This window comes from Aulostomus chinensis, chromosome 8 (genome assembly GCF_037954235.1).
Source record: "Aulostomus chinensis isolate RoL2024-O1b breed Wild chromosome 8, RoL_Achi_v1.0, whole genome shotgun sequence".
In the NCBI taxonomy this organism is placed as follows: Eukaryota; Metazoa; Chordata; class Actinopteri; order Syngnathiformes; family Aulostomidae; genus Aulostomus; species Aulostomus chinensis.
Window position 1 is genome coordinate 19,247,174 of NC_141327.1, and position 27,500 is coordinate 19,274,673.

At 41.8% G+C, this 27,500-nt stretch overlaps 4 protein-coding genes across 17 annotated transcripts in view; 3 read left to right on the top strand and 1 right to left on the bottom strand.

The window, feature by feature from the left end:
- Nucleotides 1–8,758, top strand: part of rbm47 (RNA binding motif protein 47) — a 29,557-nt gene extending 20,799 nt beyond the window's left edge. For 7 of the 13 annotated variants that reach the window (XM_086211517.1, XM_086211514.1, XM_086211515.1 and 4 more), the window contains 6 exons: nt 387–1,250; nt 1,349–1,676; nt 2,177–2,200; nt 2,591–2,800; nt 4,633–4,820; nt 5,611–8,758. In XM_086211517.1, coding sequence (XP_086067643.1) covers nt 414–1,250; nt 1,349–1,676; nt 2,177–2,200; nt 2,591–2,800; nt 4,633–4,820; nt 5,611–5,865 — 1,842 coding nt within the window. In that variant the 5' untranslated portion in view covers nt 387–413 and the 3' untranslated portion in view covers nt 5,866–8,758. Of the gene's footprint in view, nt 1–28; nt 73–386; nt 1,251–1,348; nt 1,677–2,176; nt 2,201–2,590; nt 2,801–4,632; nt 4,821–5,610 lie in introns of all 13 variants that reach the window. The other 6 variants (XM_086211518.1, XM_086211520.1, XM_086211523.1 and 3 more) reach the window with 6 other exon arrangements.
- Nucleotides 8,759–11,852: 3,094 nt separating this feature from the next.
- On the top strand, nt 11,853–18,566 carry zfp91 (ZFP91 zinc finger protein, atypical E3 ubiquitin ligase). Of its 2 annotated transcripts, none has more exons than XM_086211526.1 (12): nt 11,853–12,651; nt 12,924–12,961; nt 13,093–13,209; nt 13,983–14,019; nt 14,368–14,478; nt 14,562–14,654; nt 14,768–14,953; nt 15,130–15,180; nt 16,003–16,081; nt 16,308–16,422; nt 16,524–16,623; nt 16,737–18,566. In XM_086211526.1, exons 1-12 carry the CDS (start codon nt 12,245–12,247, stop codon nt 17,713–17,715), a joined length of 2,313 nt encoding a protein of 770 aa, XP_086067652.1. In that variant the 5' UTR covers nt 11,853–12,244; the 3' UTR covers nt 17,716–18,566. The 2 variants fall into 2 exon arrangements, with proteins under 2 accessions (XP_086067652.1, XP_086067651.1); XM_086211525.1 differs by having other exon boundaries at nt 11,874–12,651; nt 13,980–14,019.
- LOC147257522 (uncharacterized) lies at nt 18,138–19,819 on the bottom strand. Its single transcript, XM_086211527.1, has 2 exons — nt 19,532–19,819; nt 18,138–19,379 (listed from the first exon to the last, which is right to left on the bottom strand). The coding sequence occupies exons 1-2, from the start codon at nt 19,612–19,614 to the stop codon at nt 18,725–18,727; spliced, it is 738 nt and encodes a 245-aa protein (XP_086067653.1). The 5' UTR covers nt 19,615–19,819; the 3' UTR covers nt 18,138–18,724.
- Nucleotides 19,820–20,595: 776 nt separating this feature from the next.
- cntf (ciliary neurotrophic factor) lies at nt 20,596–24,654 on the top strand. The gene is made up of 3 exons (XM_086211528.1): nt 20,596–21,273; nt 23,586–23,900; nt 23,987–24,654. Exons 1-3 carry the CDS (start codon nt 21,154–21,156, stop codon nt 24,155–24,157), a joined length of 606 nt encoding a protein of 201 aa, XP_086067654.1. The 5' UTR covers nt 20,596–21,153; the 3' UTR covers nt 24,158–24,654.
- The last annotated feature ends 2,846 nt before the right edge of the window (nt 24,655–27,500 follow it).

The following is a 27,500-nucleotide window of genomic DNA, read 5'->3' on the forward strand; positions in this document are numbered from 1 at the left end:
GTTTATAGCCCTCCTTTTTCTCTGATAGGGGTCGGAGGTCAGAAAAGGATCTGAGAAACTCAACAAAACAAGGTAGTAAAACTACTGATAGCAGAAGGTGTTCTGGGGATTTATAGATGCTGTTTTTTTTACTGTTGTGTCCAGGTCATATAATGCGTTATATTTGACCGGTTGTTTGTGTGATCTTGCCTGACAATGGGTAATCATTTTCTTTTAAACAACCAGAAGCCATGCTATGTTTTATTCATGCAGACACGGGCTGAAGGTTTTCTTCTTTTTTTTTAAACTTTTTCTCTCTCTTTGATAGCACATTTCATTAACAGTGTTGAATACTGCCTGTACAGCTAAATTTGACAGTATTGGCTAAATCTCTTTGCTCTTCTCAGGTGCCTCGATTGGATGCTTTTGTCAGAATGACAGCCGAAGACCCTGCTTCCTCCTCCACCATGAGCAATAACGCTGCCCCTGCCAAACCTTCCAAACCCTCTGGCGCATCCCACCACTCTCTCCATGGACAGATCACCATCCCCGAGGGTGTCGCAGGGGCTCCCAATGAGGCAGCACTGGTGGCTTTAATGGAACGCACCGGCTACAGTATGGTCCAGGAAAATGGGCAGCGTAAATATGGCCCTCCACCTGGTTGGAATGCCCAATCTCCACCACGGGGATGTGAAATCTTTGTGGGCAAGATCCCACGGGATGTTTATGAAGATGAGCTGGTCCCAGTATTTGAGACTGTGGGACGTATCTATGAGATGCGCCTCATGATGGACTTTGACGGGAAGAACCGAGGATATGCATTTGTGATGTACACAGAGAAACATGAAGCCAAAAGAGCTGTGCGGGAGCTCAACAACTATGAGGTGCGGCCTGGGCGGCTTCTGGGGGTCTGCTCCTCTGTGGACAACTGCCGTCTATTCATTGGTGGCATCCCAAAGACCAAAAAGCGTGAGGAGATCCTAGAAGAGGTCTCCAAGGTGACAGAGGGTGTACTAGATGTGATTGTTTATGCCAGTGCTGCAGACAAGATGAAGAACCGCGGCTTTGCCTTTGTAGAGTATGAGTCACATCGTGCGGCTGCCATGGCACGCAGGAAGTTGATGCCTGGACGTATTCAGCTGTGGGGCCATCAGATCGCAGTGGACTGGGCTGAGCCAGAGATTGATGTTGATGAAGACGTGATGGAGACGGTGAAGATCCTTTACGTAAGGAATCTTATGATGGAGACCAGTGAGGAGACTATTAGACAGGTGGGTTTAAAATTAAGTAAGTAAGTATGGTTAATTACATTGGTTTAACTCAAGAAAGATAAAGATAGTAATCAACCATCTTTATCTCTATCAACCAGGTGTTTAGCAAGTGGAACCCTGGATGCGTAGAACGCGTGAAGAAAATCCGTGACTATGCCTTCGTTCACTTTACCTCCCGGGATGATGCCGTGCTGGCCATGGAACACCTCAATGGCACAGAGGTAGAAGGGTCCTGCATTGAGGTGACTCTTGCTAAGCCAGTGGACAAAGAGCAGTACTCACGCCAGAAGGCCTCTAAAGGAGCTTCCGCCTCTCCAGAAGCTACGCAGCAGAACTACGTATACCAGTGTGATCCCTACACATTGGCCTACTACGGTTATCCCTACAATACCCTCATTGGACCTAACAGAGACTACTTCGTCAAAGGTTAGAATTCTTTTTTGACTTTTTCAAAATCAGTTTACAAGGGAGTTTTTCTGTCTCAACCAACTGTTACGTTGCCATACATGTTGGTGGCCGTTAAAACGCTCTTGGCATTGCGCTGTTAGAGATTTTAAAATGACATACAAAGGACAGCATTGTAAGAACAATTAGAAACACACCCCATCAGACTTTGTTAAAAGTTTGATGATGATGATGATGATGATGATGATGATGATGATGATGATGATGATGATGAAATGAAGGTGATGACTAAGAAAATACTGATGTAATCTTTAATGATCAGAAGTTCCTTTTGTGGAAGCTTCAATTTGAGCTGATTAGAATGTTTGCCTCATGAAATCAGAAAAAGACACAACAGGGTGATGGACCAATGAATGCTAATCCCATTACCTTTGATGACTGATTAAATGTGGTCTTTGGGTGGTAGCAGGAAAATCTATTTGACTTCCAACAATCATTGTGTTTTGGTTTTCTCTCCAAAGGATCCCCAATGATACAGAACAATGGTAATCTCTCACATCCTTATTCCTACTCATTCCTTCAATGAACAATGAGCTTTCTTGCCATGTGACAAACTACACATTTTCTAACACCATCCCTTTCCTCCTGCACTGTCACCTCCCATTTCATGCTGGGTTAATAGAGAAAATATCACTTCACGGTGCCATTAAATACTCCAAATACCATTTAGGAGTCAGAACCCTGCTCAGAAACAAGGCCAAACTCCTCCCAGATACCTTCCCACAAATATGCCAGAAGTCAAACTGACATTGCTAGCAGCTACATTGGAATTAGAGCAAAATTAACCTCCTTGATAGCTAAATGCTAAATGTTGCCCTATGTAACTTTAGTCAAACCTGCCCCAAGTCCTAAACCACAATTTATTGTATTTTAAGCAGGTACTGTACGAGGTCGTGGTCGTGCTGCCACAGGTAACCGTACCCCTGGACCTCGGGGGTCGTACCTCGGGGGTTACTCTGCCGGTCGTGGCATCTACAGCCGCTACCACGAGGGCAAGACCAAGCAGCCCGAAAAGCCCTATGAGCTGATGCCCAGTCTGGAGCTTGCTGCCTCCGTCAACCCTGTTGCCATCAAACCTGGCACAAGTCAGTGAGATAGACATAGCCCTCCATATCCTCACCCATCTCCAACGCCTTTACTAAACCTTGCCGCTCTCATTTGTGTGTCTTATTTTTTTTACATCAAAATGATGGTTGTTACTGGATGGTCATGTGCAAAAGGACAGCAAACGAAGCAAATTAAGAGCAATGCCTCCAAGTGTCCTTTCTTGCATGAACAGAAAGTAACCACTATATTCTGTTCCTCATTCTTCCCCTTTTTCCCCACCTTATCAGAAATTTGCTCTCACTGGTTGTTCAGATAGAAAACAGCATTGTGTTAATGGAAGGCAAGGTGGCTGCATTGTTCATGTTGGAGTGGTGAGATGATAGAGTGGGAGTCAGGAATGCCAGTAATACAACCATAACGCTGAAGGTACCAAATGCTAAAACTACTTCATAAAGGGTGTTACTCTGGGGAGATTTTCATCTCTTGAAGGTACACAGGGTTATGAATGCCCAGTGAATTTAGTGCCACTCCTTCAGTCTTCTGTATCAGCTCACCTTGGCTTTGCTTCAAGGCCATTTTTGTCCTCTCGGTGCTGTTGCCTGTCTTAACACTGGTGTAGTTTCAGTATGTGGGGACCATCCGTGATCCACTTTTACAACTGTGCTCAACTCTAGCTTTTGATTGAAATGCTGCCTTCTTCTTTAAGCTGTAATAGCATATAGGCAAAAAACAACAACGCAAAAGTGCCTCAGAAATAATTGAGCTTTATGTTAAATTATTTGTTGGATGTCAACTGGGTTCATGAGAAGAAGCAGTTTTTGCTGAAGCTCTGCAGCACTTTCAGTCAAGACTGGATCTCAAATGCAAATCCCAAACTAACACAATCTCCTCTCTAATGCCGACTCCCCTGATCACTGACAGGATAATACCAGTGTTAAGTTTTATTCTCTACAAATACATGTTTATATATTACATGTATGCTGCTTTTAATTATTGTATGATGTTATGAAATACACATTTTTACATTTGCTGAACTTAGCCACAAAGCAGAATTTGGCAAACATTGTTAGTGTTTTATTCCCCAAGTATTATTTACATTCCATAAATCTGGAAATTACATTTTTGTCTTCTGATACTTTCATGTTCATGTACATAGATCAAATAAACCCTAGATTGTAAGTTTCACTTTCAAGAATTACAAACAAAATGGAAACACACACTGGTATTATACGTTAATCTTCACATTTCTGACTGAACACCCATCAGATTAAATATGTTGTTTTACATTGTTATTTCATAACTATGTCACATGTTTGCTGATCAGAGCTGCAGTTTGTAAAGTGACAACGATTCCTCTGGAAAAATTTGATCCTGATCTGGAGCTCGGTCTCAGTGCCGGTCTGTGTGGAATCACAGGATCAGCACCAGATTGAAAAGACTTTTGTCCATCTGAAACAATGACGGACGTTGTGTTCGTTCTGTGGGTGTGGGTCTGTGTGTGTGTGTGTGTGTGTGTGTGTGTGTGTGTGTGTGTGTGTGCGTGTGCGCGTGTGTACGTGTCTTGGAGCAATGGGGTTAATCCAGGGTTGAGCACCATCATAATCCGAATCACACTCCAACACCTACCTATGTAGCTTTATTTTTCCCTTCTTTTCTAAATTGTGTCCTTCAGCTTTTTCTGTGTTTGTTGCATATTCAAGAAATGATATTCAGATCTAAGTGTGTGTGTGTGTGTGTGTGTGTGTGTGTGTGTGTGTGTGTGTGTGTGTGTATTTGTGTGTGAACATGGGTGGATGTGCTCATCTTCTGCTTTTATTTCCTGTATCCCGCTCCTCACTATACTCTCATTTACATGTTTCTCTATGTGCAGTGGCCTTGCCGGCTCTGGGTGGGCAGTACCCAGTGTTCAGTGCGGCTCCCACAGCCAAGCTGATGGAGGAGGGGAAGGTGCACACAATGGAGCACCTAATTAACCCTTTGGCCATCCAACACCCTGAGCACGCCAGCGCTCCTGCTGCCAGTGTCCTACCTGCCGTCTCTACTCCTCCACCCTTTCAGGTGTGCATGACCTCTCTGATATATGTTTTTGCGAACTCAAAAAATCATATATAGTAAGGAAAATCTATGTTGTATGAATGCTTTGTCTCAGATATTGTCTGTCAGAGAACTGAAATTGCAGTTGAGATTTACTTTCAGTTCAGGTTTTTTTTTCTTTCTTGGCTGCTAGTGAGGGGCCTTGTGGAGCCCACAGTGTACAGTTTACATGCCTCATTATCACACAGATAGTTGTTAATTAGTTGAAAGTAAAAACAAAGCCTCAGGACACTGAGGGCAGTTGAATCAATAAAAGCCTTTAGTGAGGCACAAGTCAAACAAAATGGCGTGAAGCAAAGACAGGAAGTTAAATTTCGGCTGGATTTATACTTCTTCAGTAAACAGACATTGTCACGTACTTTCTGATGGTCTGCATTTTGATGCACATCACCGCAAATCAGACTGGTCACATTTTCACAAGTGCATTCCTGGACCATTTCCTCTTCCAATGTTAAAATGTAACTGTTGTTCAAATTGTATTCGCTCAAATTCTAAAACTTTTTCTCAATTTATTATTTGAAGTACACCGCAAAACTTAATATATTAGCATAGAAGCCTTCTCGGCAGTTAGTTCTTCAGCATAATTGCAGCATGGCATGGGTACACTGGAGTGTCTGCGTAGAGTCCAGGTAGACCTGATACACACAGTAGGGAAAGCAGACTTTCAAAATAATACAGGCAATAAAAAACAGCGAAACCGAGTATTGTGTTTGTGCTTTGGAAATCCTCATTGTTCGGCTGTTTCTTTTCCCAGGGTCGTCCGATCACTCCCGTCTATGCCATGGCCCACAACGTCCAACGCATCCCAGCAGCCGCCAGTGGCCTGTATGGAACTGGATATGTCCCCATCACAAACTACGCTGCCAACACAGCAGCTCTGGCTGCTTTGCAAAAGAACGCAGCAGTAGCAGCTGCAGCATACGGAGGCTACGCTGGCTATGCTGTGCCACAGGCCTTCCCTGCAACGGCCTTCCAGCTGCCAATCCACGACGTCTACCAGACGTACTGATTCTGAGGGTCACGTTAAGCAACCAGAGCAGTACTCTGTCACTGATTGGCCACAGTAACATCTCACAGCGTGCGTCATCATCTAAAAGCATCCCTTGAACTTGTGAATTTCCAAGCACTCCAAAGGAAAATAAGAATAGCACAGGCAGTGAAACCATGGCATCTCAGATCAGTCAGTTTATCCTGGACACAAGCAACTCTATGTCAGACTTAATTATGCAAAACTAAAAGAGACATAGAGGAAAGTCCACTTCCTGAGGAGGCCTGCCTCAACATTCACAGAAACACTGTCACAACTCAGGCCAGCCTTTCTCTCTCTGTCTGTCTGTCTCTGTCTCTGTCTCTCTCTCTCTCTGTCTCTCTCTCTCTCTCTCTCTCTCTGGCTCTGTCTCAGACCCCCATTGTCTTGTTGCTACGGCAACAAAAACACTGAAGGTACATTCAAGTATTTATGAAGATACATTTTTAATATTTTATTCACGATAGCTTTTTTATTTAGGGGTGATATTTTTAAGGAAAACTTTATCTAAAAAAATTGTGTAAAAACTTTGGGGGGGGGGGGGTAATTGTGAGGAACAGGAACTACTGACTCGAGAGGATGCCACTGAAGCCAACAGCTTTGAATATACTAATATATGTCTTGGTATTTTTTTTCCTACTAGTATATAATATTCTAGTCATTTGCTGTAGGTGATGCTGTCCGTCCACGCTGGTTCAACGTTTATGCTTCAGACATGCCTATTTGGTACTTGTGGTGGTTATTTTTAATGAAGGTTTTTAAGTGTTTATTTACCTACATTGTTCTTTCTTTAACTTTTGACACATATATCTTGCTTTATTTGAAGAAATGTCCCCGCTTTAATAATATTTCTTTGTGACAGATTACATTTGTATCTCTAAGCCTGACACATGGTGACATCGTGGCGCTGACAGGGGACTAAGACTGAACACATATTAGGGGTGTTTTCTTTCACATTCGTGTATATCTATATTATTATTTGTTGTGGTTTTTTTTGTGGAATATTTTGACTCCTGAAAGGCGAACAAATGTGGACGGAAATGAGAGATATTTTCCTGTATTCATTGAAGCACTCTGTCACTTAGTGCCCTTGTATTTTCTAACCAAAAAAGAGAAAAAAAAAGAAAAAAGAACTTTACATTCAATCTCAAAGATGACCTGTGCCTCACTACAGTGCCTTATGTGCTACTCTAGCTTTCACTGTGCCTTTCATAAGCCCACGTGGTTGGAGGAATGACTTCTCTTTAAGTTTCGTGGCGGACTGAGGTGAGACAAGTGCGTTTCAGTCTCCGCAGACAGATGTGACACGGCTACCTCTCTCCTGTCGTCTCTACCCCTGCAGTGACACTCCGTATACTCAGCTCCTCTTTATTTCTCCTCCCACTAAACTGTGCTTGACCGAGGTGCACTTAACCCTATTTATGAAGGGCAGGAGTTTGCCACTTTCAGATGAGGAGCGTGAATTCATGCGTAAACTGAACTACTACTTGGCATTCCTGATGGCAGAGTTTTCCCTCCGTGATGTAGAAAGTACACTTATGAATGTTTAGTCTGCACTTTTTTAACTCTTGAGGTGTAATATTGAACTGGGAACAACTGGAGTAATACCTAGTGCAGACATACACAGGTAGCCAGGAAGAGTGCGACAAGAAAAACGTAAACGGATGCAAGCAGCTGCTGCTCATAAAGTCACATGACCATTATCTTTATGGAAGCGCATTTAAAATATCACATGTGGGCTCATATTTATTGACAGTTAAGGTGTCTAAATTGTCCCCGCCTTCCTTTTCGAACTCACAACGTCATCTCAAAAATAACTGAATGACTTTATGGGCTCATTCTAAAAGAAATCAAACGATCAGTCCACGTGATGCAAAGAGATGGACCTTCCACAACAACATGATGGTTCTTCACTCCTCTCCGAAACTGGATAATAAACTGGTGATAACTGCTTTTATAATGTTCTTGTATGACAACGATGAGTCAGGATATATTTAATATATGCATTGCGTATGTTGTGTATGTGAGAAGTGAGAAGAAAAGGTCTAATATATTCTAAAACATATTACTTTTCTTTATATATATATATATACATATATATATGTATGTATGTATGTATATATATATATACACATATATATACACACACACATATATATATGTATGTATGTATGCATGTATATATATACACACATATATATATATGTGTGTATATATATATGTGTGTGTATATATATACATATATAATCTTGTTTAGGGATAAAAAAAAAAAGTCTGAGTAACAAAAGTAGAGACATACTTTTTTTTTTGCCAAAGTGTCCAATAGTTCTTAAACATTCAAGGTTGTTTTGCTATGTGTAATTTTTTTGTTGCTATTTTGAACTGGATTTTGGTGTTTTGAGTGGGAACATGAAGGCCTTCTCTTTCAGCAACATTGTATCAACAGCCGAGACTGGAAACTGGCTCATCTCAGTGTTACAGTCCATCACTTGTTGGACCTGGTTTGTCCGTTTGGCCTCTAAAACTCTACTCAGTTATTAAAACATCTTCAAAAGTCTCCGGTTCCCATTCAAACGCCTGCTTTACTTTCTATCGCCTTCATGTCTTCCACGCTGCAGCAGCGGGACCACCTCCTCCCACTCCTTGTTTCAGTGGGGTGGAGGTAAAAATGCTTTCTTTGATATAGGTGTTGCCATTTAAATTCTTCTTAGTTTGTGCCTTATTGCCAAGATGTGCCCTGTGCTTTACCTTTGTAGACCAATGCAGACTGTATGCTATATGAGGGTTTGTTTTTAGAAAAAAAAAGAAGCTTTTTCTGCCTTGTTATATTTATAGTGATAAAGTAGATAAATAAAGTTTTTTTTTTCCAAAAGGATGCAAAGCTGTCTCTGCCCTTTTTTCTTTCTTTTGCCCTCTCAGCTTAATGGAAACTACAATTTAAGTGCTGGAATTGTGAAGTTTTTCCATGTGTAATAGAGTTTTTTTTAAAACAAGAAAAACAACGGAAAGTCATTTTGGAGAGGAACTAGACTGAAGTCTTAAAAGTGGGCGTGTCCAGAGAGTATCATAGGTGCGTTCTAGTTGAACTTCAAGGTTAGAATTTCTGAGTTTGCACCCGGAGCCCACAACACACGCTTGAGCATCCCTGGTGAACCTCAAGAATTCGATTCAAAATCGCTGCTCTGTGGATCAACAGTGTGAATGCTTTGATTACATAATGTCTTATAAGCACTTGTGCCTTAGTTGTCTAACATTAACTCAGTTGTACACGCGACCATTTTTTTTTTAATCTGTAGATTGATCTGTACAGCGTTCATGAGTCCAAAATACTGCTCTGACTGCTGTTATCAGCGGCTTTTGTGATTTTTTTTTTTTAACTTCTCCCCATTTCAACTGGAGTGTCTCCAGCCCCAGAACCACAGCATCTTTGGGAAGGAAAACAGAATTTGTGTACGTGAACATCCACCGACACACTGATGTATCATGTTTGCTTGCTAGCTAAATTACTACCGAACATGTTGCTAAAAGATCGTGATTGATTGATGGGGGGATGTTGGTAAGTGCTTCTGCCAGGACGTGTCATATTGTGTTTCAAGAAGAAAAAATACAATTGGATTTTGACATAAAAATAGGAAGAATTAGATTTTTGGTCATATAGCATGAATTGGTGATCGTTGTGAACATGACCTGCTGCCAGTGACGTTCCTATCAGAGGTTTTCACATGCTGCCACAAGATAAGAAAAAGAAATAAATAAATAGAAACAAATATTCCTCTGACACCATTTTTTTTTCATTCATCCATTAATTTAAAGGAGATATTTTAACCGCCTCTGGCTGCGAAGATGAAGTTTGTAGAACTCGTGATGGGGGTCAGAATAAGCTCACACCGGTCCAGGAAATACACATATAAATAAAACCGGTTAGTTATGGGTTTAACTGCATTGCTGCACAGAGGACTGAACGAGGTCATAAATGTGTTGAGAGGTCAAAGACTTTGACTCCAACCTCTGTGAATGGAAACCCATCCCTGACTTTATACATCAGCTATTATGAAGCAATGTGACAGTGGTGGGAAGAGCGAGAACACAGTGTCTTGAGAATGTTTCATCAACTTCTCTGTGGTGGGTCAACTTTACTCTAGAAACATGTTGTACCCCCACCAAGGAGTTCAGTGAGGATTTGGGAACAGAAGTAGACTTAATTATGCAGAACAATATGTGCAAAAGGGCATGCAAGTTCTTTGATAATGTCACCACTTTTAAGATTATTCAACACCTGCTTTAGAACTACTGAAATCGCTGGAAACCAATAAGTTAAAATCTTATTTTGATGTAAATTCTGCTCAGGGCTCAATGGCAATTTGAATTTACTGCTGTTATGTGCCTGCAGCTTTCACTATGCTACCTCACACAGGAAACATGTATTTACCTTTTCATTAATATCGACCATTAAAATGGGCTTCGCACTAAAGACAAAGGGAAAATGATAATAAATCATAGTGTGCCATGAAAAATATGAAATGAAATCATAAAACTGACTATCAACTAATCGATAAAACATAACAGAAGAAGAGAATAAGATAATTAAGTAGAAATAATGTAATAAAAGTAGGTTTTGTGATAAAAGAAGGCACTGAATTTTCCCTGACAGCCCTTCCAGCAAAAGCCTGTCAGCATCTGTCTTTAGCCTTGACGGGGGAACTAGCTAGCAGGGTCTTATCAGAGAAGAGGCACAGCAGTGTTGACGCTCCCTCCATGCAAACATGCGCTGCTCTGCTTGTTAGTTGTCTTGAGGTTTGCGCGTTACTGCGCAGTGTCACGATTGCAGAGTTTGATACTAAAGGGATGTTTTCAGTTTCTCTGTGCCCACCTTAAAACTGAATGTGATGCTTTTATTTTTTGTGACATCACAACCAATTTGGAAACCAATCGCAGGCCAGCATTCAACACCAGAGGTGGAAACATGAAATCTTGATGAAATACAGAGAAAGAAGTGACTTCTCTTTGCATCTTGTAGCCACTTGAGAAAAAAGTGATATGAACGTAATAAAGATTCTGAAATTTTCAAGAAGGGAGTAGATGTGAAGTGAGAATTTACATCCAGGCTTTTGTGGAAAAAGACACATATTGTCATTCAAAATCCTCTCACTGTAATAAGTAAACGTTGGGTTCTCACCCAGGAATATCATTCGCACGTACTTCACAATAAATAATAAACACAATATCATCCTCTTGAACAGAGAGCAGACGTTACATTGAAAGCTTGCTGGTGTCTGTCACGTGTGTGCGAGGAGACCGTTTTGCCTTTAAAACACTGCTGCCATCTAGTGGCCAAAGCACATTAGGCCTCCAGCAGCAGAGTTCAGATTAAATTAGATGGCTGCCATATTGATCCCAGTGTGTTGTAAAAATCACATTTCATATCACATTTACATTTGTTTTGTATGATGCCAAAGATGCAAGTTCAAGATAAGTAAAATATTTTAATGTATTTGTTAATTTCTCAGAGCGTATAAAGTATAACCAACCGAAGTTCAGGGAATAAAATATAGTAAAATAATGTAAGCCGACTGGTGTGTGTTTGTAACTCAGAGTAAACGTTTTCCATTCACTGTTTATGTTGGTATAAATATTTTAATTATATTTTCAGTATCAAAATTAAAATTACAACGTCTACTGCTTTCCATTAATGTCAAATTCCATTGCTAATTTCATTCAGGGTTTTTGTTGCTACTTTAAGCTTAAAAATTGGCAAATGCGTTCAAGATTATACGAGAAATGCAATTGTGGAAAGTTACAGTTGTGTAGATATAAATGTACACTACAGTTCCCATAATGCCCCAGCATCCAAACGTGTGTGCGCTGCTTTTGCGCGGCTCCTGCTGTCTTTGTAGATACACAAATAATGCGGATAGACCGTCACCGTCCTCTGGAGCCTCGAAGGGACATCCAGATGATTTGCGCAGCTGCTAAAAAGCGGCGCCGCTGCTGAATGTAACCTCAGTTTATATTTGGCTTAAAGGAGACGCAACAAAGCGCACAAAATGGTTGTGCTCCAGGGCCTCGCGGATAAGTAGGTTTACTATAGCTTTAAGAACGCGAAAATAGTGTCTGCTTCTTTAAAATTATATCGCTTTATTGCTGAATAGATAATTAAGAAAAGTTTTCAATTTCTAATCAATAAATTAATGTATGTAATTTGCGACGAACCCAACGCATTCACAGAAAATGCCCCACTGTCGGATAAAGGCCTCTTGTAATCAAAACGTCTTTAAACCAGATGTGCGTTTTTCCTCAAATTACAAGTGAAACCTTTTGACTTAGTGCGGAATAAGAAACCGGTGCAAGTGTCTTCAAGGTGATGGAACCGACCGGCGAGCGAAATGAGGATGTAAATAAATGTGAAGAGCCGGCGGAGGACAAGGCCGCAGATAAGACACCGGCCCCCAGTACGGCCCTTACACCGCGAAGGGGGCTTCGGGAGCGGGGAGCGGGCCGCCCGAGGTCTGGCGTCACTGTATCTTTATCGGAAGTTAATGGGACTGCGTCTAGCCTCCAGAGCTCAGGACGAGTCTTGAGAGACCGCTCGACGAGAGCTGTACCGGCGTGGTTGAAGGACACCAAGAGTGACGAGGACGAAGACGAGCCGAGCCCGGACAGCGGTGCTAGCAAGCGGAGGAAAGTTTCCAACTCCCGGCGAAAGAAACATTCTGAAGCTGTGGGTTTGGCTGAGCCCGGTGGTGCAGGTGACAGCCTGGAGGGCACAGAGTAAGTTGGAACAGAGCCGTCAGAACAGTTAAACTCGTACATATGTATATAATATGCCTGTTTCAACGTTTAATTGCATGTCAGTGTGGGGCCAGCTCCTGTCCAGAACACGCCTTCCGTTTAGTGCGTCCCCTTTCTGCAGCACGGGGAGGGAGGAGTGAAACTCACCTGTCTGGGGATATCTTTATTTGAGCACCTACTTAGACTGGCCTGATTCAGGATACAGGATATATTCAGTGTTTTTTGTTTGTTTGTTTTTTCATCATCTGCAGCTCAGAGGACCCCAAGAAGCCTGCCACAGATGTTGAAGGTAATTATGACACAATTAGTTACTACAAATCTGCATGGATTTTAATCGCTTGTTTAATTCAGACGGAGCTGGTGTGCGTGGTTGTGTCATGACATGCAGTATATTAAACGGCTCTTTTTCCATCTCTCTAGCTCTCACTTCCAGACGCCCCCCAGCACAGACTCGAGCCAAGACCCCATCTGGCAGGGCTGTCCGCAGCTCTGCCAAGCCTGTGTGTAAGACTGAGCCTGGAATAGAGAATCAAGCTGGTGAGCAACCTGTTGATAATGAGCAGCTATGCTTCAACATGTGGTCGTTTGAGTAATCAAACAAATCATGCAGACAGAGGCGCTGACACATTTAGCTAACTGCCTTTCCACATGGTATTCTTTGGAAAACTCTGACCGGCATCTGGCTTTGACATGTCCTCTATTGATTATTAAGTAAATTTATCGAAATTAAATCAGGCATTGACTCAAGATCCAGAGCTGATAAAGCCTCGGTACTGGTAATTGAGATCGGTGTGCCTCCAAGTTTATCTGCACTTTTTATTAGTGCAGTCAATCAAACAATGCAGCTTATTGGAAATGGTTCAGATATCAGAGGCACAGAGGCAGACATGAATACCTCTATCGAAGTATGACTCTTAGACAAAAATGATTGAAAACTTCTGTAGGTCTCCTACTGATAAGCAGAATTCTCTTTTGGCAAAAATTGAAAACCGTTCCCATCCCCGAGTGAAATACTTCTTTAAATTTTTGATCGTAAATAAAATATTAGAGAAATTCAAAATTAAACAAGACATGTACACCTGTTTGATTTGTGGTAAATTCTAACAAGCAGCTTTCAATCTTATCAAGTATTTATTCATTATTTGCATTCCTATAAACTGTAATGCAAGTATTTCCCAGGTTTCTCATATGTTTATTGTTCATACAGATATGTACATCAAGGAAACAGGTACAATATGTACAAGAAAACGTTCTTTGGCTTTTCTTGCGTGTCTCATTTTCGTCATGTCTTTCTATCTGTTATGTAGCAGCTGAAGGAGAATTGAGCAGTAAAGAAAGATATGAGATGTAAGTGCATTTTTTGTGATTTTAATAGTTTTATTTAGTGTTAAATGTGTATTATTTTAAAACTGTCTATTCTTAAAATTACGAAACAATCTGGAAACTTTTTTTTTTTTAACAAGATTTCTTTTTTTTCCCCAAAGTGGTTATGGAAAAATGTTTTTGTGATTTTGGCGCCCTGGCCCTTTTTATATGTAAGATTAAATGGCACAATCACGATCTTGATATAGATTAACAGATGCAGATATATATTCTGTGTTGATATTTATAGCCCACTGACCTTATTAAATCGTTTATAATGACCAAAAAGAGTCCTTTTTTAAAATATTATTCTCATTGTTACTGCTTTCTCAGTAAAAAGAAAGAGGAGGAAAGTGAAAATGTTGCTGAAGCGGTTGTGGATGGCGAAGACCTGCAACTTCAGGGTGATTCTAACGACCTCATCTACCCAGCACAAAGTCAGAGGTAAACCTGAAATGCTTTGCATGGCTTCCTGGTAGAAAGTCTGAAATCCTTTGTTAAAGTAATGTTTTTTGATGTCAATGTAGTGGAGCAGAAGAGGAAGAGGCAATCAGCAGTGATGAAGAGGTTCCATTTACAGATGACTTGAATGATCAGAGCTATGACCCCAAGGCTGAAAGGTTGGTTTATGTTTGGGGGGGGGGGGGGCTGCGTCTTGTTTGTTTGTTTGTTCTCTTGTTTGATTGTTCTCTTGTTTGTTGAATAGATTTCTGAGTATATGTATTTTTTTCAGGGATGTCCCGAAACCAAAGCGCAGGGTTCCTCCTAGACCAAAGGAGAAGAAGGAAAAAGAAAAGGCGCCTAAGAAAGAGAAAGAGGTTGCTGAGATAAAAGTAGAAGGTTCAGACAACTTGGAGACTGTGGAAGAGGAAGTGAAGTTGGAGGAAGAAACGGTGGAGGACCCCGATGGCCCGAGGAAGTAAGCATGTTGCTTCTAGAAGGAGACACTGTCAGTAGCATACATCCTCTTTTGCTTGTCTAATGCAGATGGATCGCTGTGAAATAATAACCACCATTGCTGTCTGATGTGTAATGTGTGTGATGACATCGAAGCCTGGATACTCCATGTTAATTTCTTTGTCCTTTGTGTGCCAGGAGAGGCCGCCGGAAAAAAGACGATAAAACCCCTCGACTGCCAAAAAGAAGGTACATATGATGTCTGTTTGAGGGCGCAGTGATCTAAATTTTGTCCAAGAACATCAGGTCGTATTTGAGAGGATGCACCAGGTGTGACAGTGTCTCAGATTTGGGATTTTTGCTGTTGGCCTCTTACTTATTTACAATTGAAGGTGAGACTACGGACACAAAGGTGGCGCACCTCTATTCAGGTTGGCTGATGTGGCAGCAATCAGTCAATCAGAGACCCAAAAGGATTCAGAACTTTTTAGAATCTTTAACTATAAAGCGTTATTTCTACTTTCAGACATGTAGGGCTTGTACATCCATTAATACACGTTGAAGTCTGTGTGTTCCCTGTGGAATCTTCCATGATTTCCTACATGTGTGTAAAGGTTCTCCTTCTGTTTATTTTTGGGTCCAGTATTTTCCTCCAGTGCATGGAAATAATTGACCTTTGTCACTGGGTTCAGAGACTGGACACTGCTAGCAAACACAAGCTAACAGGCTACTAGAGAGCTAAATAACAGGCTTCTGCTTTCAGATCAAAGAATTCCAAACACATGGATGTGTAAACCATGTGTAAATGGAACCATAATTTGTTAAATAGGCATCATGCTGCATCGAAGACCATCTGAAGCCAGTGATTGGGACAATAATAGCATGAGGAACATGTTTACTGGGGTAGTAAAAGAAGTCTTAGTTTTCCTCTTTTGTGTAAAATCTGCCTTCTAACCAGTGGAGCTGCGATCTACTGAATGAATAGGGAATGAATTTGGAAATGTGCTAATAAAGACTCTGGTACTAGTTTCAGGCTTTTGACACTAACTGGCACATGCTTTACCAACACAGGAAGAAGCCCCCGGTGCAGTATGTACGCTGTGAAATGGAGGGATGTGGCACAGTTCTGGCTCATCCTCGCTACCTGCAGGTCTGTTTCTCTAGCTAAAGAAAATTTGTTTTCAAGGAAAGCATTTTTGAAGTAAATAAAATATGTATTTTACTGATAGTTTTACTATATGTTTCATCGTCAAAGTTACTGGAGTTTTTTTTTTTTTTTTACTGTTGATTGTCTAAAAACCTTTTGTTCTAACATAATACAGAGATTAATCCTAGTAACGGTTTCTGTCCTACATTTGCTTTGTCCTGCACACCAGCATCATATAAAATACCAGCACTTGCTCAAAAAGAAGTACGTTTGTCCTCATCCTTCTTGTGGAAGGCTTTTCCGGCTACAGAAGCAGCTGCTTCGTCATGCAAAACATCATACAGGTACCTCGTGTCTGCCTGTAAATCTCAGTATGTGCTTGTTGTGATTTCATAAAGAAAGTACGTGGTGAGCACAACTGTAATTAATTTGTGTGACGTTTTAGACCAGCGAGACTACATCTGTGAGTTCTGTGCTCGTGCCTTCAAGAGCTCCCACAACCTGGCCGTGCACCGCATGATCCACACTGGAGAAAAGCCCCTCCAGTTAGTGCCCCCAGTTTTTGATTCATTTGCTGTTTCAGTTTGTTGTTGTGTTATATTACATTTCCTCTGTCCATTCCAGTGATGTCTCAGTTTCTAATTTCTTCTTCTAACAGGTGTGAAATCTGTGGCTTCACCTGTCGCCAGAAGGCATCTCTCAACTGGCACATGAAGAAGCATGACGCTGATGCCACCTACCAGTTTTCCTGCTCTATTTGTGGCAAGAAGTTTGAGAAAAAGGACTGTGTAGTGGCTCACAAGGCCAAGAGTCACCCGGAGGTGCTAATCGCAGAGGCACTTGCAGCCAATGCTGGTGCCCTCATTACAACCCCTGCCTCCTTGCTGGAGATGCCAGGAAACCCCATACAAGCAGAGGTCACCAGCCTGGAGATGAGCCAAGTAGGGCAGGAGGGGAATGTGGAGCCGCTAAGCCAGGAAGGCCAAGCTGGGCAACATGTAGCTCAGGTGTCCCAGATGGGTCATGTGAGTCACCAGGTGGTTTTACTGGGACAGGACCAGACTCTTCATACCATGCAGGTGCCAGTAACAATCGCTCTTTCCCCAATTGACCCCCCTTCACCAGCTGACAACCAGCAGCAGACTCATCTCCAGCTACAGATGCCCGTCCAGTTTGTGCAGGCAGCTCAGCAGCCGCAGCAGCCCCAACTCCAGCAACTGACCCTGCATTCCAGCTCAGTGGTGACCCAGCCCCAACCCCAGCTGCAGCCTCTTCAGTCATATTCCTCCCAGCAGCAGAGCCAGGGACAGACACAAATCCTACAAATGACCTTCCAGCCCATCAGCCAGTCCCAGACCCACATTCAGCAGATCCCCATTCTGGCCACCTCTCAGCACCTTCAGACCCTGCAGACAGCCGCCTCCAGCCCTCCTCTCCGAACCCAGTCGCAGGATCCATCCTCCAACGGGGACAGCTTCATTCTGGACAATCCAGTGCTTGCCTCCTCCTCTCCATCAGCCGGCTCCCTTCAGCAGTCAGAGGTAGTGGGAGAGGACGGCGTGGTCTGGGAGCAGACGGGACAAGGGGATGTCCTATCTGACAGCACTGAGAGACATGTGCAGCAGGCCTTAATGTAAAACAAGGACGGCGCACACGAAATAGGCAATTACGTCACCAGTGACCTAATATACTGTATTGCAGTGTTTGAGATAAATGTAGGATCACCAATATATAACGTACCGTTCACTCATAGTCACATTTGGTAGCTTTTTAGAGTTTCTGTATCAGGGAAAGATATGTATGTTTCTGTGTAAGTTGTTGCCTTTGTACATAACATTCCTGTAAACATCACTAGCCTTTTATGTGCGTGTATTGAAACTGAGTCCTAAAATATGTTGCGAAGCTATTATGCAATAATATAGCATACCTCGAAGTAACAGACAGCACATCACATGCCTAGTGTGTGGCATCGTCAAGGTTCCTAATATATAAACTTAATTTATATATAATGAATTACACAAAACACACTGAGTCAGAAACCTCTTTGAATGTTAAAATTAATGGGAAGACATTTATTGTTAGAACCCAACTATAAAACCTTAACTTGACAAAGGAAATACTAACACACTTTTCCAGAGAAATGTGGAAAGAGATAAGTGTTAAGTCACATGTAAGTAACGTGCATATTTAAAGGATTCTGGCAGACAACTGACTTTTTAGTTGCAGTGCAGATACTTCTTCTTTGAAGGAATAACCTATATACAATAATCACTTCTCCCAAAATCTAATTCACTGTCACCAACCAAAAGGTCACTATGTAAAATCACGTGATTCAATAGAGTAAGCACAGTCACTGAAGAGTGTTTGACTTGTATGCTGTAAGTTCATGAACTAAGTTGCAACCCTGGAATGTGTCAATATTAAATCTGTACCTGTCTGATTTGTGACCTAGGATGTGTGGTAGAGCAGAAACAAAAACTGCATTTATATGATGTAAATAAATGTCTTAACATTTAACCTAAAGAGTAATTATTTGGAAAGAAAATCGGGGTTGTTAAAAAGGAAAACGAACACTTAAATCTTTACAACTTTATGAATCACAAGTATCTGTTGCTTTGTGAGAACAGTGTCACGGACACTAAAACATCAGGACGTATTTAACCGCTCTCTGTCCCTCAGCATGACGTACTGCTTCATAGCTCTTTTAGGAGGAATCAAGGTGTTACTCAGTCCAACCCTCCTCTTCTTCACTTGATGCCCTTCTGACCCTTCCTCCTCTGTCTCCTGCTGAGGGTTCTGGGAGCCACCTGCCTGGGATTTGACCTGAGCTGGTGTTTCATCAGATGAATGACTGTCAGTGGGAATAGCTGCCGTCTGAAGGTCACTGTCATGCGCAAACTTGCATTTGATGCCGAACCTACATCTTCCGTCTTTCCTGTATGAAACACACACCCTTTTCCCTCCTATCTGAGAGGGTTTAGCCTGCATTGTAAGAGGGACATGTTTCTGCAAAGCACTGAGCTTCTGGTCTGCCTGAGCCTTGAATGGGTTGGCAAACACACTGCTGTCTGAGCAAGCATTCAGGGTTGGAGGGGGCAGTTTCTGAGGGGTGGGGGAGCCCAGAGAAGGACCAGGAAGGGTGGGCTGGCGTATAACAGAGGGTGCCTGTGCTGGATGTGGTGATGAAGATGGATCTGGGTCCTCTTCTGATTCAGATTCACTTCCTGACTCGCTGGAAGCTGAACCAGACTCCAGCAAATAGTTGCGGGTCTTCTTGTCATTGCCAATATCCGGTTCAGTGCTTGATGATAAAAAAAGGTACACAAAGAAAGAGAAGTTGCTTTAACTTACGTTACATCCAATTTCAATGAGAGGATTATAAGGTAAAGTAATATAAATGCTCATATCTGGCAACTTAAATAATTTTGGGAAATAATTGAGGTGTTTACTTACTTTATCCTACCGTTGTTTACGTCCTCTGCCTCTCCGTCGCTGTCAGACTCCGAGGACACTCCGTATCCAACAAGAGAATTCATCCCTGTAAATCAACTAAGCTAGTTAGCTCAGTTTTAAGCGTGAAGATTACGAATCCTGTCCTCTGTGACCTTGAATATTACACCACATAGTCGAGCAAATATGAATAAAATATGTTAAATCGCTCCAATTTGTGTAAATGAAACAGGCTAAGGTTAGCTGCTGTCCTTTAGCACAGTTTACTGTTTACATCTCAGCGACCTGCAGTGACATCTAGAGTCCAGGCGTAGTATTGCGCCCTCAAACTGTAACAATCAGGGTTACTGCCAGGTCAAATTTTTACAGTCTCAGGAAGATGTCTTTGAGACCTTGGTGCACAAAATCCAAAAATAGAAAGATGAGAAATTGTAATCAATAGAAATCAGGCAGTCTGACAAAAGCACGCAATAATTAAGATAATATTCATATTTAACCCCCAAGAGGTGACATTGTGAACCTTCACCTCCACATATAACTTTATATATATATATATATATATATATATATATATATATATATATATATATATAAAGTTATATGTTCATTAGATTGATTAATTACACCGCAAATTAACGTGTTATAAAAATTAACCCAAGATTAATTATAGCTCACTTGAGTTGCAATTCAATGTGAATTTGTCCCAGACACAAGCTTTTTGAACTTGGCCCATTGAAGGACCCCATGCTTGGCAGTGCCTATTTGAGACTCAGCCTTAAGATGCGCGGACTTAGGTTTTATTCAATCACCAATAAAAATGTGGATTTCAAATCTTCTCTTCTTAGTGTATTCATTTGACCTTAAGCAGATATGAGATTAATATATGTGTGTAATTAATTACAAATCATGTAATTAATTAGATTATTTTTAATTGCCTGACAGACATCAATGTCCTGTATTATGTGAGCGAGTATCTACAGTGAATGTAGGCCGGTTCCAGACAGGTGACCAAGTGTTAAGTGTCTTAGCCGGGTGTTGAGCCACCACGCGCAGCCAGAGCAGTTTCAACCTTGGCATTGATCCTGGAAGTGTCTGGAAATCTGCCGCAGGAATGAACTCCGAAAGCGTGTTAACAATGTGGTGTTTTGGTGATGGTGGTGGAGAGCTGTCTGCTGACACGTCGGTCCACAACCTTCTCATTGGTGTTTGATGGCGTTGAGATCGGCTCGTCATATCGGCACACTCCGGCTGTCCGGTCTCCCCCCCCCCTCGGCTCTCCGCCCCCGCTCGGCGATTTAAATTCCTCCTGCCTGGCATCAGGTTCCTTGGGGAATGGGCGGAGAGTTGGCCACCAACTCAGCAACATAACTGTTAGCAGACAAGATCGGACAAACTGGGAAACTCGTTTTACAGAAACCCGAGCGAGGGGAAGGCTCCGGTCTAAATAATTCCACAGGACTTTTGAATAAGAGGACGGGAAGGCCAGGCTGAAATGAACCGTGACCGGGAAGCCGGTGTTGTCGGCATGAGGCGGGCGCACAAGCTCATATATTAGAGTGGATCCGGTGCTCCTCTGCTTCAAGAGCGCGTCACTAAGTCTTCCCGGCAGAAGCGACGGAGATCAGATGGCAGACAGGCGGACTAGAGGAATGACCGGCTCGGATCCGATCAGAACCACGGTGGCCCGGGCCGTTGCTATAGCCGAGCAGCTGCACCTTGAGTGCTCCATCTTATTGGAACTTTATGTGAGTAGAGAAGCCTACTTTTTCCACACGCTGTAACTTAAATGTGAGTATGTGTGAACATGTGGTGTGTGTGTGTGTGTGTGTGTTTGTGTGTTTGTGTGTGTGTGTGTCAGAAAGAGAGAGAGTGTGTGAGTGAGAGGCACACAACACACTCAAATAGGTCAAGGTTAAGTGGAAAATGAACAGATTTTCAGTGTCCTTGATGCATGCATGTCTGTAGCTTTGTGTGTGTAAAATGGGGTAAAGTGTGTGTCACAGAGAAACAGAACAAGAAGGAGCTGTGAAAAGGATGTGTGTGCGACAGAGATAAGAAGAGGAGAGGGAGTGTGTTTTTTGGAGAGAAAGAAATTATGTCTAGGACAGTAGGGGGTAGGAATTCCGGGGGTGGGGGGCTTGGAACTGCGGAGGTGGGTGTTTATCTGGCATGAGCACATCAGTATGTGAAGAAGCCCTCATGCCTATTCCACAAGCCCGTGTGTCTTTGCCTAAAGGTGTGAGAGGGTGCTCCTTATTAAAACTTCTTGGTTTGTAGCCAGTTCACCATCTCATTTGTCTCGCTCGGAGCGAAGGAGCAGCCTGAAATATCACTTCACACACCTCATTCCCAGGAATTGACCCTTCTTTGACATTTTCACATGCAGTATTGTTTTCTTCATTGTGTAGCCCCGCAGCTGCAGCTACACTCTTGTGAACACACCATGAAGTCATTAGATGGGTCTTATCTTGTTGAACAGAAACTTATGTACATTTGTGTCTTAAGCATCAGTATAATTCTCTCAGGAAGATGGTTCCTCGTCAGTGTATTTGTTTTTTTGTTTTTTCATAGCCCTGAAATAATTTCCAGAGCTAACTGTGCTATACTCCATCTTGACAAACCAGGAGAGTTGTTCCAGGTTTTCAAGGGTCTCCATAACAGGCTGAATCTCATTTCCCTGGCAGCCCGAGCAGCAAATATTAAATTCCATCCTCCCTGGCTCTCAAGACCTCTCAAGTCACCTTAGGCCATTCTGTCATGCTGGTACTAACTTGCATGCTGCGATCATCATTAACGCCCAAGTATAAAGTCATGAGGAGGCTTCTGGGTTTGACAACTCCCTCAGGTGTCATGCTTTTGAAGTGACCCGTCCTGACACTTCATCATAAAGCAATTCATGATATCAAACTTTGTCAAAATAGGACCACAGGGGTGCTATTGTTTGGTTGTATCTTTTTCCCGGACAATAGTTAATGTAGCAAGACCTGAGCAGACCAGAAACAGTTCTGTAAGGAGGTGCGAAGATCCTGACTTGTAATAATAATTATTTACACAAAGTTTGTTTACAGAGAGAAAACAACATAGAAACGACAAGACAGAATTAAGAGAGCGCATACCTTTGCCTTGTCATATTAAGTCTTTGAGATATCCTGCCAAGACACACGCTCATATTACACTGACACCACAACACATTGCGAAGTATTCGTCGTTGTGAATTTTTTAGTTGTAGTAGAAAATGGCAAACAACCTCAATGTCCATAAATTAAATAAAATGAAGGTGAAGAAGTTGAAACAGAACTTCACTGAACTGACAGGCAGGTGATGTCACTTTGCTAGCCAGAAGGCTAACATGACATTAGCTGCTCACAAGATTCTTTCAGGAAAAAAAGAACTTTACAAAAGCAAATTGTGAAGTATTTTTTAACAGAGTATTACATGCTGTGATGTTTAAAATACTTATGTGTTCTCAAAAATATCCCGCTTTTGTAGCTTTTGGAGTTCAACAGTAACTCAGTCCATCTTCCAACTCAGAAGCTAATAGGGTGCTCATGTGCTAATAGTTACTCATTATTAGCCAAGATAGCTGTTGCTCTGTTTCCCAGCTCAATGCCGAGCTAAGCTAACCTTCTGTTTTCAGATGACGTCTCACTTTAATGTCACCAAGTGTCGCCTGCTTTGGTTTTCATTTGGAACAAACATACAAGAAAACTCCACCTTGTGCTGTGCTTATGTCATCTCATTTAACTTTTCGATTTAACAAATCCTCTAAGAATTTGGCCTGAACTCAACTCCACTAGAAAGGAAGACTTTTTCCACCGATGTATCTGTTTAGCGTCATGTAAACAAATTCCTGTTGCGTTAAGAGAAAGTCTCTCTCGCCTGCAGCCAGTGACATTTAACATGGTGCCAAATTTCTGCAATAACATGACATCAGTGTGGTTAGAACTTCTTATAAACCGTCCTTAAACCTCATTATGCTCTTTGCTTTCCCGCTTTTCTTGATCGATATCATCCTGCCTCTGTCACTGATTTTCACCCTCTTTGAATCCTGCTCCAGAGAAAGAGAGAGACCCTCCCTGCAGATTTTACAGTCCCCGACAGTCGCCTGGTATCCGTCCCTCCTCCTTCTTCCCAGCTGGACACCAGGGACAAACTCTGGCGCCTCCACTCGGCTCTGCTACAGTGCCGAGGCCTGCTGGACAGAGCCATCACCAAGGAGGAAGAGGAGCTGAGCAGTGGGAAAAAGGGTGAGTATGAGACCCAGAGGAAGATGGTGAAGGACAGACTCTCGCTTCTTATAATCAACACAGGAGAACTTCTCAAAGCTGTAGATGGCCCAGCGGTGGTGACTCCTTGCCCGGAGGGGATGGAGGTAGGCACCGATGCCAACCGGTGTTGTTTGATGTTCAAAGTGCTGTCAAGGCCGAGTGTGGTGATCTCTTCCCTTCTCCTCGATAGTTAGAGGGGCTGACCATGTTTGACCTGAAGCTTTGGGTGTACCGGGTCTTCAAAGAAGTGGACTACTGGACCAATACGACCATCACAACGTTGCAAGCCATGCCTTCGGTGATTGCCAAGGAGCGGGCGAGAACCACGCGGGTTAGGAGCGCCAGAAATGCTCGCAGATGAGAAGTGAGAGAAGTGCGTGTGCATGAAGAGGAATGATGAGGGGAAAAAGAGGTTAGGGGGTCAAAAGGGAGGACGATAAAAGGAGGAAAATGGGATTGCAGCCGGGGCCTGGGTGAAAAACGAACAAAAGCTGAGTGATAATGGCCAGCTGGGAGATACAAAGATCCCTACTGACAAGGCGGATGAGTGGTTTGGGTTATTTATACATGACGGGAGGCCTTGTTCCTAGGGGGGGCAAGAGCATCAGCTCTATTTTCACTGGCAGAGTCGATGAAATCTAAGAATGCCTCTACATTGGCAGGTGAGAGTTTTTCTTTCTTTTTTTCTTTGAGGATTGAGAAAAGGAAACCTAACTGGTAACACAAAATTACTTTTTGCCGACTGACATCTAACTTTTTAAACTTGAGTTTTTCCTCATACACACATCTCTCCTTAGATATAGTTGTAGGTTATTCTTATTAGTGTTATTATTATTGTTGTTATTATTATTATTATTATTATTATTATTATTATTATTATTATTATTATTAAACAAAACTGCCAGGATCCACTGCAACCGACAAAGAAATTAGTCCGCAAGGGAGAGGTTTTGAGAAAAAATAAGACTGTACGAATTCATGCCATCAACACAGTGGTGCGCTGATATGTGTAGTTGTGAACACTGGCTGTAAATCATTCCCTATAGACTAGTATCTGGGGGTTCTCCGTTTACAATGGAGGGGAACAAAATATCTATATAATAGCACCCTCTAGTGTTGTCATGGTGATATAACATTGAATTGTTGCTTTCTTTTTTTCTTGTAACTGTCTCGTATGAGACTATTTTCTTGTGATTTTATTATCTTTTAGCGCACTTTATTGACATTGAATTCAACCATGATGCAAAAAGGAGTCTTCTGGTGTGTGATGTTAAAGGCAAAAGTCACAAACTTGATTCCTGATGACATTTTTCCTGATTTTTTTCAAATAACATTTATTCAAAGTAAGCTTAAATGGCATCATCCGTGGAAGGAATTGATCAAAAATGGCCCACAAAATGCCTCTCAGTCAGTACAATATTGGCTGTGTTACCAGTTTAATTAGCATTAGCCATAGACTCATTGTCTTAAATGATGCATGAAGCTTCAGGCGAGGGAAAAAAAGAGATACTGTAAATGGGATTGGATCTTGCATAGAGAGGTCTCGCCTGGATAACCAATCAAATCCATGTTAATGTGGAGCAGAAAGCAGACATGGGAGAACATATCAAGAGGTTTTGTAAGCAAACTTGTGCAGTGTTGCAGTTTTTAGGGCTTTTTAGTTCATGTTCGTCTCACCACAGGCTGTGTTTAGTATTAGCAGGCTATCAAACTACTGGTAGGTTCACTGGGTGTATGATCAAACTTGATACATGGCTCTCCAAAACCATTTAAGGCCTCTGAAGTGTTGAAGGCAACTTAAATAAATGCTATTTGATCTGTGATTGGGCCAAAGCATTGGTTGCGTTGATGAATGTATGAAGCTGCACTTCTTTGATGCAGCGCTATTGTTGGTCGGCATGCAGCCTCGGAGCCCAGATACTGGGACAACTGGCTAGTAACATGTTCCAATGGCTTCATATTGTAGCCGTCTGTTCTACTGTCTGCGCCACACACACACACATACACACACACACACACACACACACACACACACACATACACACACACATGCATGTCATGCATGCACACGCACACAGAACAGATATCATCTGACAGCCATTAATCATTTTATGCAGCCACCTTTTGTTACTCCCAGCTCTTCCTACAGACTAAGTTACATTCCTGATAAATAATTTTATTGATTAATTTTTTAATATTTTTTTTTTTACTCAAGTTATTTTTTGTGCTGTTACAACACTGGGAGGTACTAAGCATTAGGTTCCAATTGCATCTGCATTTGCAGAAATACAGAATGCAGAAGTCATAGATTCATTGATACTGTATCATGAATAATGCTTTTTTTTCAACTTGTTTATCCCCAGTGATCAACTGAATGTATAACAATAATCTCTGCATTGTGTCAGTGTCATCGCCGTTTATCTTGGGAATTCATTGGTCAAGAAGTAATAAAGATGCCATAAGTCTAAATCTGTGCAATGATTGTCCTCATAGCTGAGTGTTCAGACATGATTAACCGTTAAGAAAGCTGTATAGAGAGCCCCCTTTACAGGCATGAGATCTATTACATGGCTGCGTTAGTCGTGGTTTTGGCTTTCATATGTACAGCATGCCTGGTGACACATGTCAAGGTGGGTACGGACAGATACATTTTGAGTTGCTATTTGTATCCGGAATACAATTAAAGTAATAATCATTCTTTACTGTTACGATTTTCTCAAAGAAGGTTTACACAACTTGTTTAAATTGAACTTGAATGTCTTTGTTTTTTTCTCCCCACACCAATGATATAAAAATATAGAGTTTGCTATAATAGAAGAAAAAGAACAGTCATTAACAGTTTGAATAAAAACTGCTGGAGCGTTTACACATTCTACATTGTATTTCTGAAAAGGGCTTTAAACTACAGCACAGGGCCAACATGACTACTAGAACACAGTCCCTCTCTGACCGAGCAGGCAGTCGCACAATCGTCATAAGCCCCTTTTTGACCCAAAATTAAGTCCCAGGAGCTATTTGTCCTGGCTCTACAAGGGTTCATTTGTTATCTGTGTTACGGTGGTGGGCTAAAAGCTCACTAAACACGACACTTTCACTACTTCTTATTCCCGATGAAAGTTGTCCTCTATTAAGGCCTTCACATCGCTGTGAGTCCAGCAGGTGAAAGCTTGATTGTTGTTCTGCTACATGATGTTGTTGAGCAACAATAAACACAGTCGACTTGCTTATTTTCTCAGACATGGATGTTGAATGAAAATGAATATAGATCAATTTAGGATTTTTTTTAAGTGACTATTTAAAAAAAAAAGGTTTGACAGCTACAGAATCACATCAAAACAAATGGGTCTTTGTAAAACTGGATTTCCTTGATCGACTGACATAATCCAAATGAAACATAGAAAAATTAAGTTGTTGACATTTGGGTTTGTTGCTTAAGAATTTTGAAAATGGTTCATGATTCTAATCATCCATTTCTGTTTTGCGCTAGTAGCTGGACTGCACCATCAGTGACTGGGAGGCTGCTGACTCAGTTGTGCGACATTATGAATTGTCATTGGAAATTGACTGCTGAATTTAAGTTTGTCAAGTCATAAAATAAACCCAGTTTTCCACTGCATTCATTTGGATGGTGCAAATTGAACAAAGTACTTATCCAAAAGCATCAGTTGATGCTGGGGGATGTGAGGTTAGAGTCATGAATGTCT